Source organism: Scophthalmus maximus, chromosome 2 (assembly GCF_022379125.1).
Source record: "Scophthalmus maximus strain ysfricsl-2021 chromosome 2, ASM2237912v1, whole genome shotgun sequence".
Classification (NCBI taxonomy): domain Eukaryota; kingdom Metazoa; phylum Chordata; class Actinopteri; order Pleuronectiformes; family Scophthalmidae; genus Scophthalmus; species Scophthalmus maximus.
In genome coordinates, this window is record NC_061516.1 from 3,011,547 (window position 1) to 3,027,049 (window position 15,503).

The window sequence follows — 15,503 nt, forward strand, 5'->3', positions numbered from 1 at the left end:
ACTTTTCAGAGGTTCTCAGTTCATTACTGATTTGGTTCATTTACCGACTACTATTTCAACAGACACTTATTGGCTTTTTTCTATCTTGAATTTGTCTTGCATTCTTCCGGGGTTTGTGGAGTGTGAAAATTGGCATTCTCTTAAAAAATAACCGATCCAGGTCCCCCTTCAGACAGCTCACGGCCGATCATTTCAAATCTCACAACAGTTCACAGCAGTTCTTTATGTGTCATGTACTTCTGTTGTTTTACCCACCGTCTGTGTGCCGACCTTGTGTGTGTTTGTCCCCGCTCCACGCGGTTTCATTTGACAGCTGCGTGTGTCCCACAGACACACTTGACCTCCCAAACACAGACATAAATACACACACACACACCGAGATAATGCGCAAGGTGTGTGAAGGGGTTAATGCAACACGGAACTTCTGGACACTACAAACACGCAATTGTACGTACGTCCGTATGTAAATATGTATGTATATACAGTTTGAAACGGTGATTGAGGCTACATCTATACCACTACGTTTTCTTTTTAAATCCAAATTTTAAAATGAAAACTGTCCACATGAGCGTTTTATCACTGCATCAGAAGTAATCTCCATCTGTACAAACACACACACCTGAAAACACATATCACGTACACTGGGCACGTGTCAATAGGAAGCAGATTTTCAGTTTTTTAATTAAGACAATGTTGATAAGTAAAGTGAGGGAATTTCTTTTCTTGGACTGACAATGAGGTGGAACTGTTAACAGTAAGTGTTTAAATTTTTTTGCATTAAAAAAACAATCAGGAAGTAAATGTGGGTGACTGGGTCATCGTTTCCAAACATCTCCATTTTTGAAGCGACCAAATATCTTTCATTTTTTTGTAAGTACAGTAGCTACGGTTCTGCTAAAAAGCCACTAAGATTGTCGCAAGGTGCTTCTTTTTTCAAATTAAAAGTGGGAAGAGTTGGAAACGCTGCCTGTAAATCTCCTCCTGATGATGCAATGTAAACTGTTTGCATGAATTACTTTTATTTCAGCCAATAAGGAAACTAACAAATCTTGGTCGGCTGCACCAATGGTGCGACTTCTTCCCAAATTCAACCCGATTACTCACTCCTTCACTGACATTTGGGGATGTGGTGCTGGACCGTGGCCATTTTAACAAGTCCAATCCCATCTGTAAATTCTTGGATGTAAATGTTACCTGAAAGCCTTAATTCAGGTGAAGAAACTCCCTGAAAACTGGCTCCTGCTTAAACAGGACCTGCAGGAACTACTCCTGAAAGTGCTCCCATTCACCTACATCAGAATAAAAGTACTGCACTCAAACAGATAAACTTAGACTAAAAGAAATGATTTAGTGCCTTATGTAAGATCTCGGTGCTGGGTAGTAACATGCAGTGGATTTATCAGAGCTGCCTGCTGCTCGATGAGAGTGCAGTATGTGGGATGGAAAGCCAAAACAATGAGCCAGAAGAGGCTTAAATGCGTTATAGGGCTGAGGGGAAACTAACGTTGGGTGGGTTGCGCGTCGGTTCACCAGAAGCGCAACCCATCACACCGCACATGTGATCCATTTCTGAGTGGAGAAAAAATATCGGAGTTTCGGTCTACATTTGTTATCCCAGCTGGGTCGTCATTGTTGCTGGTGGACTGAGTTGATCTGCTGTGACACACTGGCAGAACTCGAGTTAATTTCCAGGAATACATGCAAATGCAAATCCACTTTTGTATTTGTTGTTAATCAAGTCAAGTTATTTCTGTCACTGTGTTTCTCCTCCACGCAAAGTTGACTTGTGTAGTGTGTGTATGTGTGTATCGCCTTGTGCATGTTTGCTAAAGACCATGGTGACTCATATTGTGTGTGTGTTTGTGTCCGAACCAGTGAAATCAGAGCACCGTGCTGTCCCAGGCTTCCAGAGCAACATCTCTCGGCTCAGTGACTCATTCATCCAGACTGAGGATGAATCTATCAGTGCTGACTGACTCTCCACGCCGTCAACATGGTCGAGATTTTGTCTGTCTGGTTTCTGACTCCGAGAGAGAGAGTCTGTAGCACAAACTCAAACAGTTATTTGATTATCCGATCGATAGTAAATGGATCTGTGGTTTCATACCGTTGCAAACTGAATATGTTTGGCTTGTTGGCTTGGTGAGACAAAGCAAGGCATTTGAAGAGGTCACATTGGTTCCCTAGAAAGTGTGATGGGGGATTAAATCAATTAATCAAGAAAATAATTGGGATGTTAATAAGAAATGAAAATAATTATTAGTTGCAGCCCTAGTCCAAAATATGTGTGTTTCCAGGTCCTAAGTCTTGCAGAAATGTCAACTTTTACTTTACTCTTATACGTTGTTTTTCCCACAAATGCAAACTGTACAATGCAAGCATGCTATATTAGCATTAATGTTAAAGTGCAGCCCAATGGAAATACAATTATAAGCTCTAGTGTCCTCCTGACACAGTGTAAAGTATATCAGCCACATCCAAAGTATGAATTTTTTTTCAATTTTGCGTGGTAACTCTAGAAAGAAAAAAGATTTACCACGTAAAATCATTATTGTACTGCCTAATAAACAATGTTTTGTCTCTTCATGTGGTCCAGCCTTTCTCCGGTGACCAGATGGACGACTTCAGCAGTGAATTATTCAGCAGTTTCTTTGACGACCACCTATTAGAGCGACCCCTGCTGGCAGACAGACCTTCATTTTTACACATGGACATCGACAGCAGCCCTGGTCAGCTCCTCTTTTATTGTGACAAAGTTATCATTACAACATGTTCCTGATGACCTGGGAACATCAGGACATGTTCCCAGGTTCCACACAGTTTTAAACTGACGGAATTGTACAATATATATATATATATATATACGAATGCACTGGTTGGGTCGCCATCGTTTCTTCCAATAACAGTTCCTAGTTATTTCCTGTGTAATTATTAAAATCTCTTAGTAGTTAAAAGGAGTCTGTTGGTGGAACCATTTCCAATGCCCAACCACTGTCTTGAAGTTGTCCGCTTTGAAATTCTTATTGTCCAAGAAACTCTCTGGAGTTTTCTTCTCCTCCACTCAAAGTCACACACAAGATGACCTTCTTGGTTTCCTTGAATAACCTCCAGCGGTGCAGCAGACGGTTGTTCCACTCCTCAGCCAATGTCTGGGTAGAAAAGAGCCAGGTAGCGTTATTTGGTTTGATTCAAAATCTAACACTCATGGTGCACGGAGACCAACAGTATCAAGTTATTTCCTCCCAACGAATGAAATAACTGAAAACTTTCTCGGCTCTCCCCGGGGGAGTCAGATTCCGTGATCTGTGAGGTGGTTTCTGCTGCCAGAGTCTGTGACTTCCAAAAACTCCTGCCTGTTAACCAGCAGGAATAACACTGGACTGCCATCGCTCGCCTACCAGGTGCTGGGTCTGTAGGTTCAGGCTACAGCTGTCTAATATATATATATATATAATATAATATATAAAATAATCCGCCAAAGATGCACAAATGTGTCCTGGTGCTCAAAGTCACTGTAGATCCTCTCAGTCTGTTGGTAACTACTAGTCAGATGTAAAACTTTCCACTTGCTGTGACCTCTATGCTGAGACGATTATTGGAAGCTGTAAAAACCTTTTGACTGAAGTTTATTAGAAGGCAATGTTAAATTTACAGATTCGTAAAAGTTTAGGAAAGTCGCATTCATCAGATCGTGTAAATGTAGCACTGAGAGAGTCTGAGACAACTTTCCTCTTAACTTGAACTGGAAACTTGAACGCTCTACTTCCTCCCATCATATCTCTGCTCTTCAAGTCGTTGCTGTAAACATTTGCATAACTGACACCTTTCTCTGAAGGACAAAACATACATTGCTTTGACAGATAGATGAAAACTACACATTGGGATTGCTCCGTGTCTGAAAAAAGGCTTTTGAATGTGACAGATATCCAAGCGGAGCACAGCTACTCTTTGAGTGAAGATTCCGCCCCCCAGAGCCCGGCCCTGTCAATCAAAATGGACGAAGAGTCTGGTAGGTCCACATTTTCTTCTCTGCTGTCTTGGTTCATGCTGTCTGCGCAGCCAATCAAATTTCTGCTGCTGATCACCAGTCATGTTCTCCATCATGCTGGCTGTCAAACGGTTAATGTGGTTGGCTCAGGTTTGTCTGTTGTAACACCTCACATGCAGTCTGACCCTGTCTGCTGGCTTTCAGACAGTACGCACACCCACAGTCTGTCATACAATATGTGCGATGATAGGCTTAATCTGTTTATTGTCTGTCTATTATGATGCATGTTATCATGCCTTTAGGGGCAGTGCAACATAAAAAATACTGCATATTAAAAACCCTGCTTTGGTCATCTTTGCCTCTCTCATTCTTCGTGACTCATCTTCCCCATTATCTCCTGTCTCTCTCTGTCTCTACCTGTCTTTCTCACTCTGTCTGTCTGTCTGTCTGTCTGTCTGCTCGTCTTTTCTCCATTTGTCCCGGGGATCCTGCTGCTCACAGCTGGATCCCCTTCTGAGCAGTTTTCCTCCAGCTAAGCCCTGCCCACCTAACACACACACACACACAGACACACACACACAGACACACACAGAGACTCACACAGAGACTCACACAACGCTATGACAAGCATATGGTTTTGAGTGTGCAGAGTTAGTCGAAGCCAGCGGAAACTCTCTCTCTCTCTCTCTCTCTCCTCTGTCAGGTTATCTTTCGCACTCTCTCTCCCTGTCTGTATCTCTCTCTCTGTTTTCTATCTTTGCCCCCTTCTGTCTCAACTAAATCCACTTTATTGGCATGAATATGCCCAAACAGAGTATAGTTCATATCAAAAAACAACCGTTTGACCTATGCCTGCATATGTTTATTTTAATACTATGAGCAAGAATATTTCTGCAAATGTGAATAAGCTTCAGGAGAGAGTAAAATGTTGAAGGAATAAATCTGTGTGAGAACGGTTAGGTCCGAATGGGAATTTACACCGACGCTATTCAGTGTACAGTATATACTGTTTATTACCTTCTTGTTTCCATCTGTAGTTACGTAACTGTCAACTCAAGCTCACATACGGAGCACATACACACACAACCACACACACATATACACACGTCCTATAGTTGTGGGAAGAACTGAAGAAGCCTCTTAGAAGAGAGGTGAAATGTCTCAAGGACACTCCTTACCCAAACCTTAACCATCACAGCTAAATGCCTTACCCCAACCCCAACCCTAACCTCACCCTAATTCTAAGTCTAACCCTAAAACCAAGTCTTAACCCTCAAAAAGTCCTTTTGAAGTTGTGAGGAGTGGCCATAATGTCCTGACAACGGTGGTTTTTAAACCATAACTGCTCCACATGACCATAGAAAGACATACGTAGAAAAAGCATATCATATGTATTTGAATCTATTCCATCCTATTTGATATTGATCTTATTCCAAAATTCATTTCTCAGCCTGCATGTGCTCCATAAAGCCTGGACATAAACTTTTTGATGCGTACTTTCCACCATTTTTACATCTCTGTTCTTATGTGTATCAGCTGCACAAATGGACCATTACATAATATATATGCCGCAACATGTAGTTTAGTAGAAGGCCATTTTACTTTCCAGCTGCAATTATGTCACTGTTGACTTTTCCAAATGCAGATTGACATGTTAAACTATGATATTACTGTTTTGTAATCTGTTCATCTGTCTAAAATAAAATGTTAATCCGTTTTGTTTTGCAGGATTAGGGTTCAATGTTAATCATTTTTTAGTTGTAGTAAGAATTCAGTTATCTTTTAGGTGTCAAAACAAAAAGTGAGTCCAAATTGTGAGGAATTGTTTGATCGTCTGTCAGCTTTTTGTGCTGACATGAGGTTTAAAATTTTTCTGTGACGTTTTAGTGGTTTGAGGAGCATTCAGTTATGACTTAAGGCCAAACTTCTGCACTCAATGCTCCACCTGGTAAATGCTGTGCTGCACTCTGCTTTGCCTTTGACTGCACGTGAGATTACTTGACGCAGCTGCACAGATCTTTTTAAATTAATTTTTTCATTCAAACTTTGAAACTCACAAAAATACATTTTGTGCCACAGCTGGACTGTTAGCTGTCATTTTGGCATCGGAAATATTTTGACTGAGACAGCTGCAGCTGAAAAGTTGATCCAGTCTTAGAAAACAGAAGTTTCTGGCAGGATTTGCACATAAATACTGGTGTCCCTCGTCGGAATTCAATTCTAATCTCCAAATTGCTTATGGATCCTTGTGCATGCTCCACTCAGACCTTCCCAGCATCCAGTTGGATGACAATAGTAAGAGCAGTGGTGATGTTAGGGATGGCAAAACACTGTTTAAACATGAATTAAGCATGAGCTGTTTTCAGACAGATAAACTCCAGAAACTCTCCGGATAATGATACTTCCACTGGGGGAAGTATTCTCACACTCTGAAATTTTACTCGGGGCTCGCCTCTCGCTGTCGGTGAACTTGTTGTTAAAGAGAAGCTGCTTGTTTTACTGCAGCTCCTACGGTGCTGCTCAATCTATTGTTTTAATACCGCTGCTGTCCCACCGAGATCAAACGCAGTCACCACCTCTCCTCTGTTCACACTATGATAATGGTCCTTTACAACATGTTAACTACACAGGCAGCCTCGCTTTCATTTATTTTCTGTTAATACAGCATCAAAATAGATTCCATCAAATGGTAGCTGGGAGGATCAGGTTTTAGTTTGACTACTCTCAGCCACAGCATCTGTCAAATTTGCTTCACACTGAACAGAAATGCAAAAATACACAATGTCTAAAATGATGTTTAAAGCTCCTGCACATACTTTAGTCAATTCATAGCTTCTGTTGAATGTTAGATTGTCATTATCCCAGTGGATAAGAGGAGAACTTCCTGCTGTGCTCTTGAGTTTGAATTTATTTCATCATCATGCCATGTTCATTCATTCATATTAAATAATATACATTCTGATTTAAATGTGGGGTTTGTGGACTGCATCTCTCGCCACTTTGTTTTCCCTTCATTATTCAAAAATGTCCTCTGACTGGCCGCGGTTAAAAAAAACTAAACTATTGGAACATTTTGATCACGTTGGAACCACCAGCTTCATGCTATTGTGTATGAACAGAAAATAAATGCACATTAATGAAAATGAAGGTTAAATCAGCTTCAGTCTGTACGATGACCAGGTAAATATCTTTTACTGGAGTAAACCTTGTAGCATTATATCTATGAGCAACAGCAACTCTCGTTTTGTGGAGGACAAAGAAGAAAATTCCATATTCAAATTTGAATATGAATTCAGGAAAATAACTCAGCGTAGTCTCAGATGCACAGGAAAAAATCTCCTATGCGTCGCCTTACTGCAAAAAGCTTCTGGTTTTCATTAAAAGAAAGCTTCCAATCAAGCCTCTGGCTTAACGCTGCAGGAGGTTTAACAAGGCTCTGGTGAGCAGCGGGGCCGGCCTCATTAGGAGAGACTTCTGTGGGTCGTACTTATAGAGAGGATGTTCAGAATAAAGTCGATGGTTGATCACCCAAAAACTGAATCCAGGTGTTACTCCAAATCTTGTCAGAGAGTCATTGTGCTGATCAGGGACATTATTAGCAAATGACACATTGGAGGTAGTCATCATGGCTTGGTCTACGGAAAGATTTAAACTAGAGCACCAAACTCGGCCACTACAAAAGAGCTGAAACACAAAGTATTAACAGTATTGATTTATGGTCACTCAAAGTTTCCTCTTCACCAGCATTTTGTAAAACGCTAATATTTTTGGTGAACCTCGGACCTCTCTCATCACGCTCACATCGGTTCAAATGTTGACCTCTCTTCAAGTCCTGACAGACCTTTTTTTCCGACAGCAGACATCTTGACATATCATAGTAGCAAAAGAAAGGAGCAGATTATGGCTCGGTGCCATCGGGTGTCCCAGCAAGCCATGATAATGAGTCACCACACACAATACCAGCTCGCTGAAATGGAAATGGAAAAAATGGAACGTGGTGATGTTATCAATTACTCCTGCTGTTTTCCTGTTCTTACATGCCAAAATGTCCACCGCGACAATGTTTATCCAGTGAAGTTCATTGACCCTTTTGAACGGTACACGTTCATGTTTGTCCACAGTGCTTTAAATATTAGGTGAAAATAAACCGAAAACCAGAATTTCACAGGAACAATACAGCTGATACCAATACACAGCTCAGCTGGCTCCAGCACTGATCCCACAAGTCAACTTCTCTAATAATCGGCCAATTTTTGATATTAATTACAGTGCAAATGTTGGCTTCATGATTGTTTAAAGCAGCAGGAAGCAGAAGCAGGGATTGGTTTTAAGGATGGATTCTCTCTGTGCTGATCTTTGCTTTAGTGATGGACAGGAGAATGAGACAAGCTACCAGCTCACACACACACAAACACACACACACACACACACACACACACACACACACACAGAGACCTTGTAAAGTTCAGAGCATTTAACCAGCTGAATGTTGCTAGGAAACCAGGAGGTGATTAAAATCATGTTCACACACACACCTTCACTCACTCACACACACACACACACACACACACACACACACACACACACACAGCAGCTTTTGTCTTAATAAACTGCTACTGCTGTCTTTCATACACCACAGGAGTGTGTGCACACGTGTGGCGCCAAACATCAAAGTGTCTCACCTGGTGTTCATGTCTTAATCCCCCCCAGAAAAGACCCAGCTATCATGCAGCTATCATTACGTTGCTGTTTACTTCTAAAAAAGTATGTCATAGTTTCAAGTCAAGATTTAAAGTCAAAATGATATTATACGGTCATAGTTGGATTTTGCCTACTGAGGTTCCCTGAAGAAAAGTGCCAAATCTGTTCACTCTTTAAAAAGAGCCTTAATTGAAAGCATACACACTTAACGTTCAGCCACTCTTGGGTCCATCCTGACAGACTCCCATCATGCTGTGCAGACAGGCGCTGTGCCACTAAGCTTACCATCCGTTCGATTGAAGACTCCTTTAAATCCACCTAATGAGAAACCTGATGTTCAGATCAGAGTTGAGTTGTAAGAGAAAGGCCACCTAGTCGGTTTTACGTTGGATTATATAATGCTGGGGGATAGCAGCATCTGGATCCTGTCTCTCGGAGAGGAATTAAATTAGCCGGACAGTGTGCAGAGTAAACTCTGGAACACCAAATCTGGAGCATGAACAGTAAAACAGCTGTTCAGCTCTACTTGGTGCAGTTATCCAACTAACCCGGTAATCCTATTTAGTGCGGCGTCCTCGGGGGAGACATAAGCCTCTCTTCCCGGTGGCAACACTTTCTCCAGGCCCTCCTGCAGCGGAGCGGTGTAGTATCCTACGATGTGAGAGGCTCTTGGAGGCGTCCAGCGGTGGTTGCAGGAGGTTTTCACACGGGTCACCGATCTGCGTAGGAGTCAAGACTGCCCTTAACCCACTGAAGGAATTTTTGGAAATGTCGAAAGGGCAGTGAGGTCTATATTTAATATAAGCTCTTAAATACCACCATGGTGTTAGTGTGGGCCAGTTGTATAGTTTTCCCTGATATGTGTGCCCGCACAGGCACGCAGAATTTTATGGCATTGACCATCAACCATAACCAGTTCTGATGGGAAAAGTGAGAGAGATTTGATATTTTAGAGACTCCATTGATAACCTTGAGAGCAATGAATGAATTTATGACTCCCATCCAACACACGTTTTTTTGCAGAAGAATTGTGATGCTGCTCCACAACAAACATCTGTCCTGTCTCAGTTCATTTCGAGAGCTGGGAGGCAGAACTGCCGCCCTCTTCAACATCTTGCCAACTAAAACACCAAATATAGCAGGAGTGACAGTTTTCTGCGGCCCTGCAGTGGCACTCGTGTCCCTAAAAATACTTTGTGAAGGTCACAGAAGACTAAACAGTGGAGTATCTGTGAGATGATTCTCGAAACATGTCCCCGCTGTGTTTTGGTGAACCTCCTTTGAAATTGTACTCTGAGCTCATTGTTGGGTCCCTCGATTATGCATATTTTCTACAGTGTTTAAAGGCTGCAATGATATCTTTTCTGGAGAAGTATACTCAGGACAAGTTGCTGGGTCAGCCCATCTTTTTTATTTAAGGGTTGATACACACTCGCTGGAGACAAATTATGCACCACAGTTGCCAGAGCGACGTCGTCCAGCAGTCTGTAATAACCAGCCTTGTCAGGAAGCGCTCAAATGATTTGGGGAAGCTCTTTGAAAGTGTGATTTATGGGCTCCCGGCTACTTCCCATCGGAAGACCTACAGCGAAGCCTCCCCGGAGAGGAATACAGTTGTTTACTAGAGTTGCCCTCGAAAATTAAAGTTCATTCTGCCTTTTGAAAAGAACACAGAGCTTTCTAGGCTGCTTGACTTGTGTAGTAAAAGTGTGATTATCGCCATAACACTGTTCAAGTATTTTATGACCAACAACATCGGCCAAACTGTTAAATAGATTTAGAGTCTCTGACTACAAAATTTCAGTCTACTCTCACAGGTATTTTAGATAAAGAGATTCAGCACAGTTCTACACAATTATATAGCTTGCCTATCGACGAATAGACACACGTCACTTTGGTACACAACAAAAGGATGTGTGTACATGATTAGACACATTCATGGTATCGTTTTCTTTCTTGTCTTTTTCGTAGAGTTTGAATGGAGCTTCAGTCAGGACCTGTCAGCCATCTTGGTGAAACAAGAGGAACCTGATGTGGTTCAAAGGTTAGATCCTCCTCCTCTGGAAGGCCCGCCTCTCACATTAAGCCCCGCCCCACCGCACAGAGGATCTGCTTGGAAACACACGGTAGGCATCCACCCCACTACAATGACATGCTGCTACATGTCGTTGATTTGTCGCTGGTCAGTTCAGGAGCGATGTTTGTCTTCTTCACTGTTCCTTTGTGTGTTTGTTGTGTGTCCTCAGGAGCACAGTCAAGATGACGTGAAGACAGTGGCTATAAAAGATGAGCCCAGAGAGATTGGACAGTGTCTCAGCCTGCGCAGCGGTACATGCAGCACAGACACATGCACAAACTACATTTTGCAGACGTATCAGATTTCCTCTCTTTTGTCTTGTGTGTATATTTTGTCTTTCTTTAGCCGCACATATACTGCAACAGAAAAACTGATATCTCATGTCCAGAACATTGTCTCAGTTACCGGAGATGTACAGAGAACGTCCTCAGTTTAAAGTCTTAGCACTCACTCATTCAACGCTCTCCTCGTCTGTAGACGATGCTCTCCAGCTCCCGCCCACCCCTCCCAGCAGTAACCATGGCGACAGCGACGGCTCCCTCCCTCCCTCCTCCCCACACCTCCCTCTGCCCCCGTCTTCCCCTCAACCACAGCAGAGGCCAGGAGGTCGTGCCTCTTCCTCATCCTCCTCCTCTTCCACAGCCATCTCCTCTTCACCGCTCCTCACTGCACCACATGTGAGTAAAAGGATGTAGGGTACATAAAGGCTACTTAAAGCTCTCAGCACCCACAGAGCTGCACATCTAGACCCTGTCCTGAGTGATCCAATCACAAGTAGACGGTGCCAAGTACAGGTGTGAATGGACCCACGTGTCCTCGAGATTCGATGACACAGACCACATCATCTGGGACGCATGTGGCCACATTCTTTTAGCACTGCGAAATCAAATGCATCCTGGGCCACACATAAAGGACCTGTCTCCTCAGCTGATGTGTTCTGACCCACTACTGTTTCACAGCAAAATCAAAAGTATTTTTACTCTTCTTCCGTGCCCATGCTTTGATTTGTTTGTGGCCACCGATTGAGATATTAGGGTAGATTTTTTGTATTTGAAGGGATAAAATGTATAAATATAATATCTACAAATTTTATAACTATACTGTGTATTAACTTCTAGGAAATAACACTCTACAAGGTGTATCTTTCTACCTTTGCTTTTTTAAACTTGTCTGCTTCTTGAGTAGAGAATAAGGTTTTAACGTCAGTACAGTGGGGATATGATGTGTGTGTAAAGCAGCTGCAATTTTTGGAGTTAAATCAGTCATTTCATTTGTTTACAATATATGTCAATGAGAACTAAATATTCTTTGTCTGATTCAGCAGCTTTTTTTCCAGCTTAAACAAATGAATCACATTTGTACTAATGCAATAATGCACTTCCTTATGAAAAAGTGTTTAATGTCAGCAAAAAAGTGAATGTGGTATTGATGCATCTGACAAAATATAAAATTGACTGGATTGTTCTTGTGCCAGGATGCAACATACTCCTGTTTGGTTGTTATTTAAGAATAACAGCTGCCACAAGTGAAGAGGCAGGGAAGTTTGAGAATTTCAGTTTGGCACTGTGATAACCTGAAGCCGCCCGCTGACTCAGGCAAAGCTCTTTTTTTTAGGAAAAGAGCGAGTGTGTTCGAATGTGGGTAATCAGACACAGAATCTTTTGAACATTCGGGAAATCAGTGTAACTCTTCCTGGAGAAGAAAAGATGATGAATCCATTCCATGCTGAACTGTTGTGAATATATTGCTGAAGTGATTGTTTCTTTTTGCAGAAGCTGCAGGGTTCAGGACCCCTCATTCTGACAGAGGAGGAGAAAAGGACCCTGGTTGCTGAGGGTTACCCAGTACCCAACAAACTTCCTCTCACCAAGAGTGAAGAGAAGGCACTGAAGAGAGTCCGACGGAAGATTAAGAATAAGGTAATTAAAACATAAACTTTATTCTGTCAGAGCTGAAATGAACATCATATTGACCGATAACATCGACTGTCAACAGAATCTGTGACTCGGTCGGTCGTCTTAGCATCACTCTGACTTCACGAAACTCAGATACAGAATCAAATGGTGATGACCTACTGGAGCTGGTCTTGAAGAATATTGCGGGCTGACACTGACGCTCAAGAAGAAAAAAACCCTGTATAAAAAACAAAAAGATTTCAATATCTGTTCTTCTTTTCGTCCCAGATCTCAGCTCAGGAGAGTCGGAGGAAGAAGAAAGAGTATGTGGAATGTCTGGAGAAAAAGTAAGGCTTGGAAAAAATTCCTCTGCCACTCCTTTTGGTTTACCTTTGTATCCGTCCGTCATTTTGCAACTTACGTAGCGATGTCGATGCAGTGTTAGAATAATTTTTCCTAACGCTTCTCTGAGCTGTCGGAACAATGCATTTAAGAGTGTTGTATCTGGACCAGAAGGCAGCCGTGAGGGAATCTCACCATCGCTCTTTTTATTCATAATTGTGTGCATGACTAGCCCAGGAAATGATAAACGTAACAGGCAAATGAGAGCAGAGCTAGAATTGTGTAATGTAAATGTGAAGTTGGCAGTTGAAGGTTAGTTAAGAGGCCGTCTTTGTATTAAAGTTGTTTTACCAATTGGTTTAGAGCCGATTGTGGAGGGAATGAACTGCGTTAGATTTCGTCAGTGCCCATCTCCTCTCCTACATCTTCTGATTCATTAAAGAACATCAAAAGTGAACAGAAACGCCTCTCTCCTCCTTTCCCTTCTTTCCTTTGTTATTCCTTGCTGTGGCCCGACTCCAATAACCTGCTGAACACATGGGTCACATTCAAAGAGGGTCTGGCATGGAGAGTGAAAGGGAGATGAAAATGTGGGCCTGTATTTATGTTGCTTTCATTGCAAAAAGTAAAGCATTGCAGTCATTCGATACTTTAAGCACCCAGTGAGGTTCCTACAGGTGGTAACAAGAAGTCGTCTTAATCCCTTTAGAGTAGAGAGAGAGTCGTGCCCTCATCTTTTAATTGAATCCTCCTCTTCAGATCCTCTTTGTGTTTTTTTGTTTTTCTTCTTGGACATGCGGACAGAATTACTGGATGACCCTTCAGAAAGATAAACAGCAGGACGAAAGAATGTGCTCCAAAAAGCCGCACACAAACCAAAAAGGAGATCAGGAGGATTAGAACGAGAGCAAGAGATTAGCGAGATGTTGAATTGATAATTGAGATGAATAGGATTAGGACTGAGGAAGATCTCATCTCGTCCCCCACGGTAACTGTTTTGGAGTCATGTATGAAATTTCCTGACAATCCATCCAGTTATTGTTGAGATGTTTAAGTTAGTGGACTGACCAAATGACACACATTGCTTGTCTATCTTGTGTATAGATTCAATGTGTGTAAATCCCTATGATAAGCGTGATAACATCTGAGATGTGACTATCAGAGATAAATTGTTGACAGACACCTGTGTCTCCCTGTGTCCATCAGGGTGGAGAGCTACACGTCAGAAAACGGCGACCTGTGGAGAAAAGTAGAAAACCTGGAGACTGCCAACAGGTGATGTCTACACAAACACACACTCAGGCTGACACCAGTGTTGTTTCGCTGTCGTGTCTCTGAACACACTGAAGCGGGCCCGAATCATTTATAACACTCCGACTTACATGCAATGATGTTTGGATTAGCATCACGTGAAAACAAACCGGTGAAGAATGCAGGCTGATAATCTGAGAGTCGAACGGTCTGCGTTGCAACAGGTCTGGAGAAACCAGCCCCTCGATTTTCTTTGTTATTTCTCCAACAAAGATTAGAAGAAAGCTGAATAATTTTGACTTGTGAGTAAGAACACTTTGACTGAGCTGCAGTCATCGTCTTCAAAGGACAAAAGCACTCTAATGTGGATTATACATAGTGGCATTTATGCTCTGTACGTATAAACAGAAATCTGTTTCACAAGCAGAAAGTAGACTCACCCAGCTCCACGGGTTTTCTATGTTATTATAACAATATGAACCTAGTCTGCTGTTATCCTGGGGGTGGGTGGGTGTGGTGCGATAGATGGTTGGGGGTTGAAAGGGGGGTCTGTCCCTACAAAGTCTGCCCGTCTGTGGCAGCGTCAGTCTGTCATTAAAGCTGCCAGTTAACAGTAGCTTTCCTCATGGTAAGCAACCCCCTCCCTGCCCACCACACACACAAACACGCACACACGCACACACAAATGTTAAACCACCACACAGGGGAACAATGAGTTGGCAAAAAGTGGGAAACATGAGTCAGCACGCCCACTCCCATCAAGTCCAGATTATGTGTGAGGCTGGAGAGAAATGACAGAACTAAATTTAAGGTCCAAGTTGCTAAATGTGCCTCAGATGCAGCTATTAGTGGTCATTTTGTTCTCCGTTTTTTTTTCCTGCACTGCATGTCTGATTCATACAGAACTGGCTCCGTGCTACTGGTTTATTAGTTGGTGCAAGAATAACCTCGACTCCAATTCCATGCCGCGTTAAATAAGCATTTAAGAAGTGTTAAATTTGTCTGCACACAAGTATTCTTAAAAAAACTATTGAAGCGAGGGCGAAAGTGCTAGCCTAAATCCCCTAAAAGAAGAAGAATATGCCTCATAACAACCCTGAGCTCTGTTTCATGTTGATTTAATGCGCACACTTTCATTTCGCCCTGTCAACCACCATGAACTTTGGATGTACTGTGTATTTTAAGCAGCAAATAGCTGAAGCAGTAAATCGCTGCGGTTTCACATCAAAGTCCTGCATGAGTGACACTG

At 42.3% G+C, this 15,503-nt stretch overlaps 1 protein-coding gene across 3 annotated transcripts in view; it reads left to right on the top strand.

Moving 5' to 3' along the window:
* creb3l1 (cAMP responsive element binding protein 3-like 1) overlaps positions 1 to 15,503 on the top strand; it is a 31,418-nt gene that overhangs the window by 10,295 nt on the left and 5,620 nt on the right. For all 3 annotated transcript variants that reach the window (XM_047327723.1, XM_035625384.2, XM_035625382.2), the window contains 8 exons: positions 2,597 to 2,729; positions 3,923 to 4,009; positions 10,661 to 10,815; positions 10,936 to 11,017; positions 11,244 to 11,443; positions 12,539 to 12,685; positions 12,950 to 13,008; positions 14,210 to 14,278. In XM_047327723.1, the coding sequence (XP_047183679.1) occupies positions 2,597 to 2,729; positions 3,923 to 4,009; positions 10,661 to 10,815; positions 10,936 to 11,017; positions 11,244 to 11,443; positions 12,539 to 12,685; positions 12,950 to 13,008; positions 14,210 to 14,278 (932 nt within the window). The remainder of the gene's footprint in view (positions 1 to 2,596; positions 2,730 to 3,922; positions 4,010 to 10,660; positions 10,816 to 10,935; positions 11,018 to 11,243; positions 11,444 to 12,538; positions 12,686 to 12,949; positions 13,009 to 14,209; positions 14,279 to 15,503) is intronic.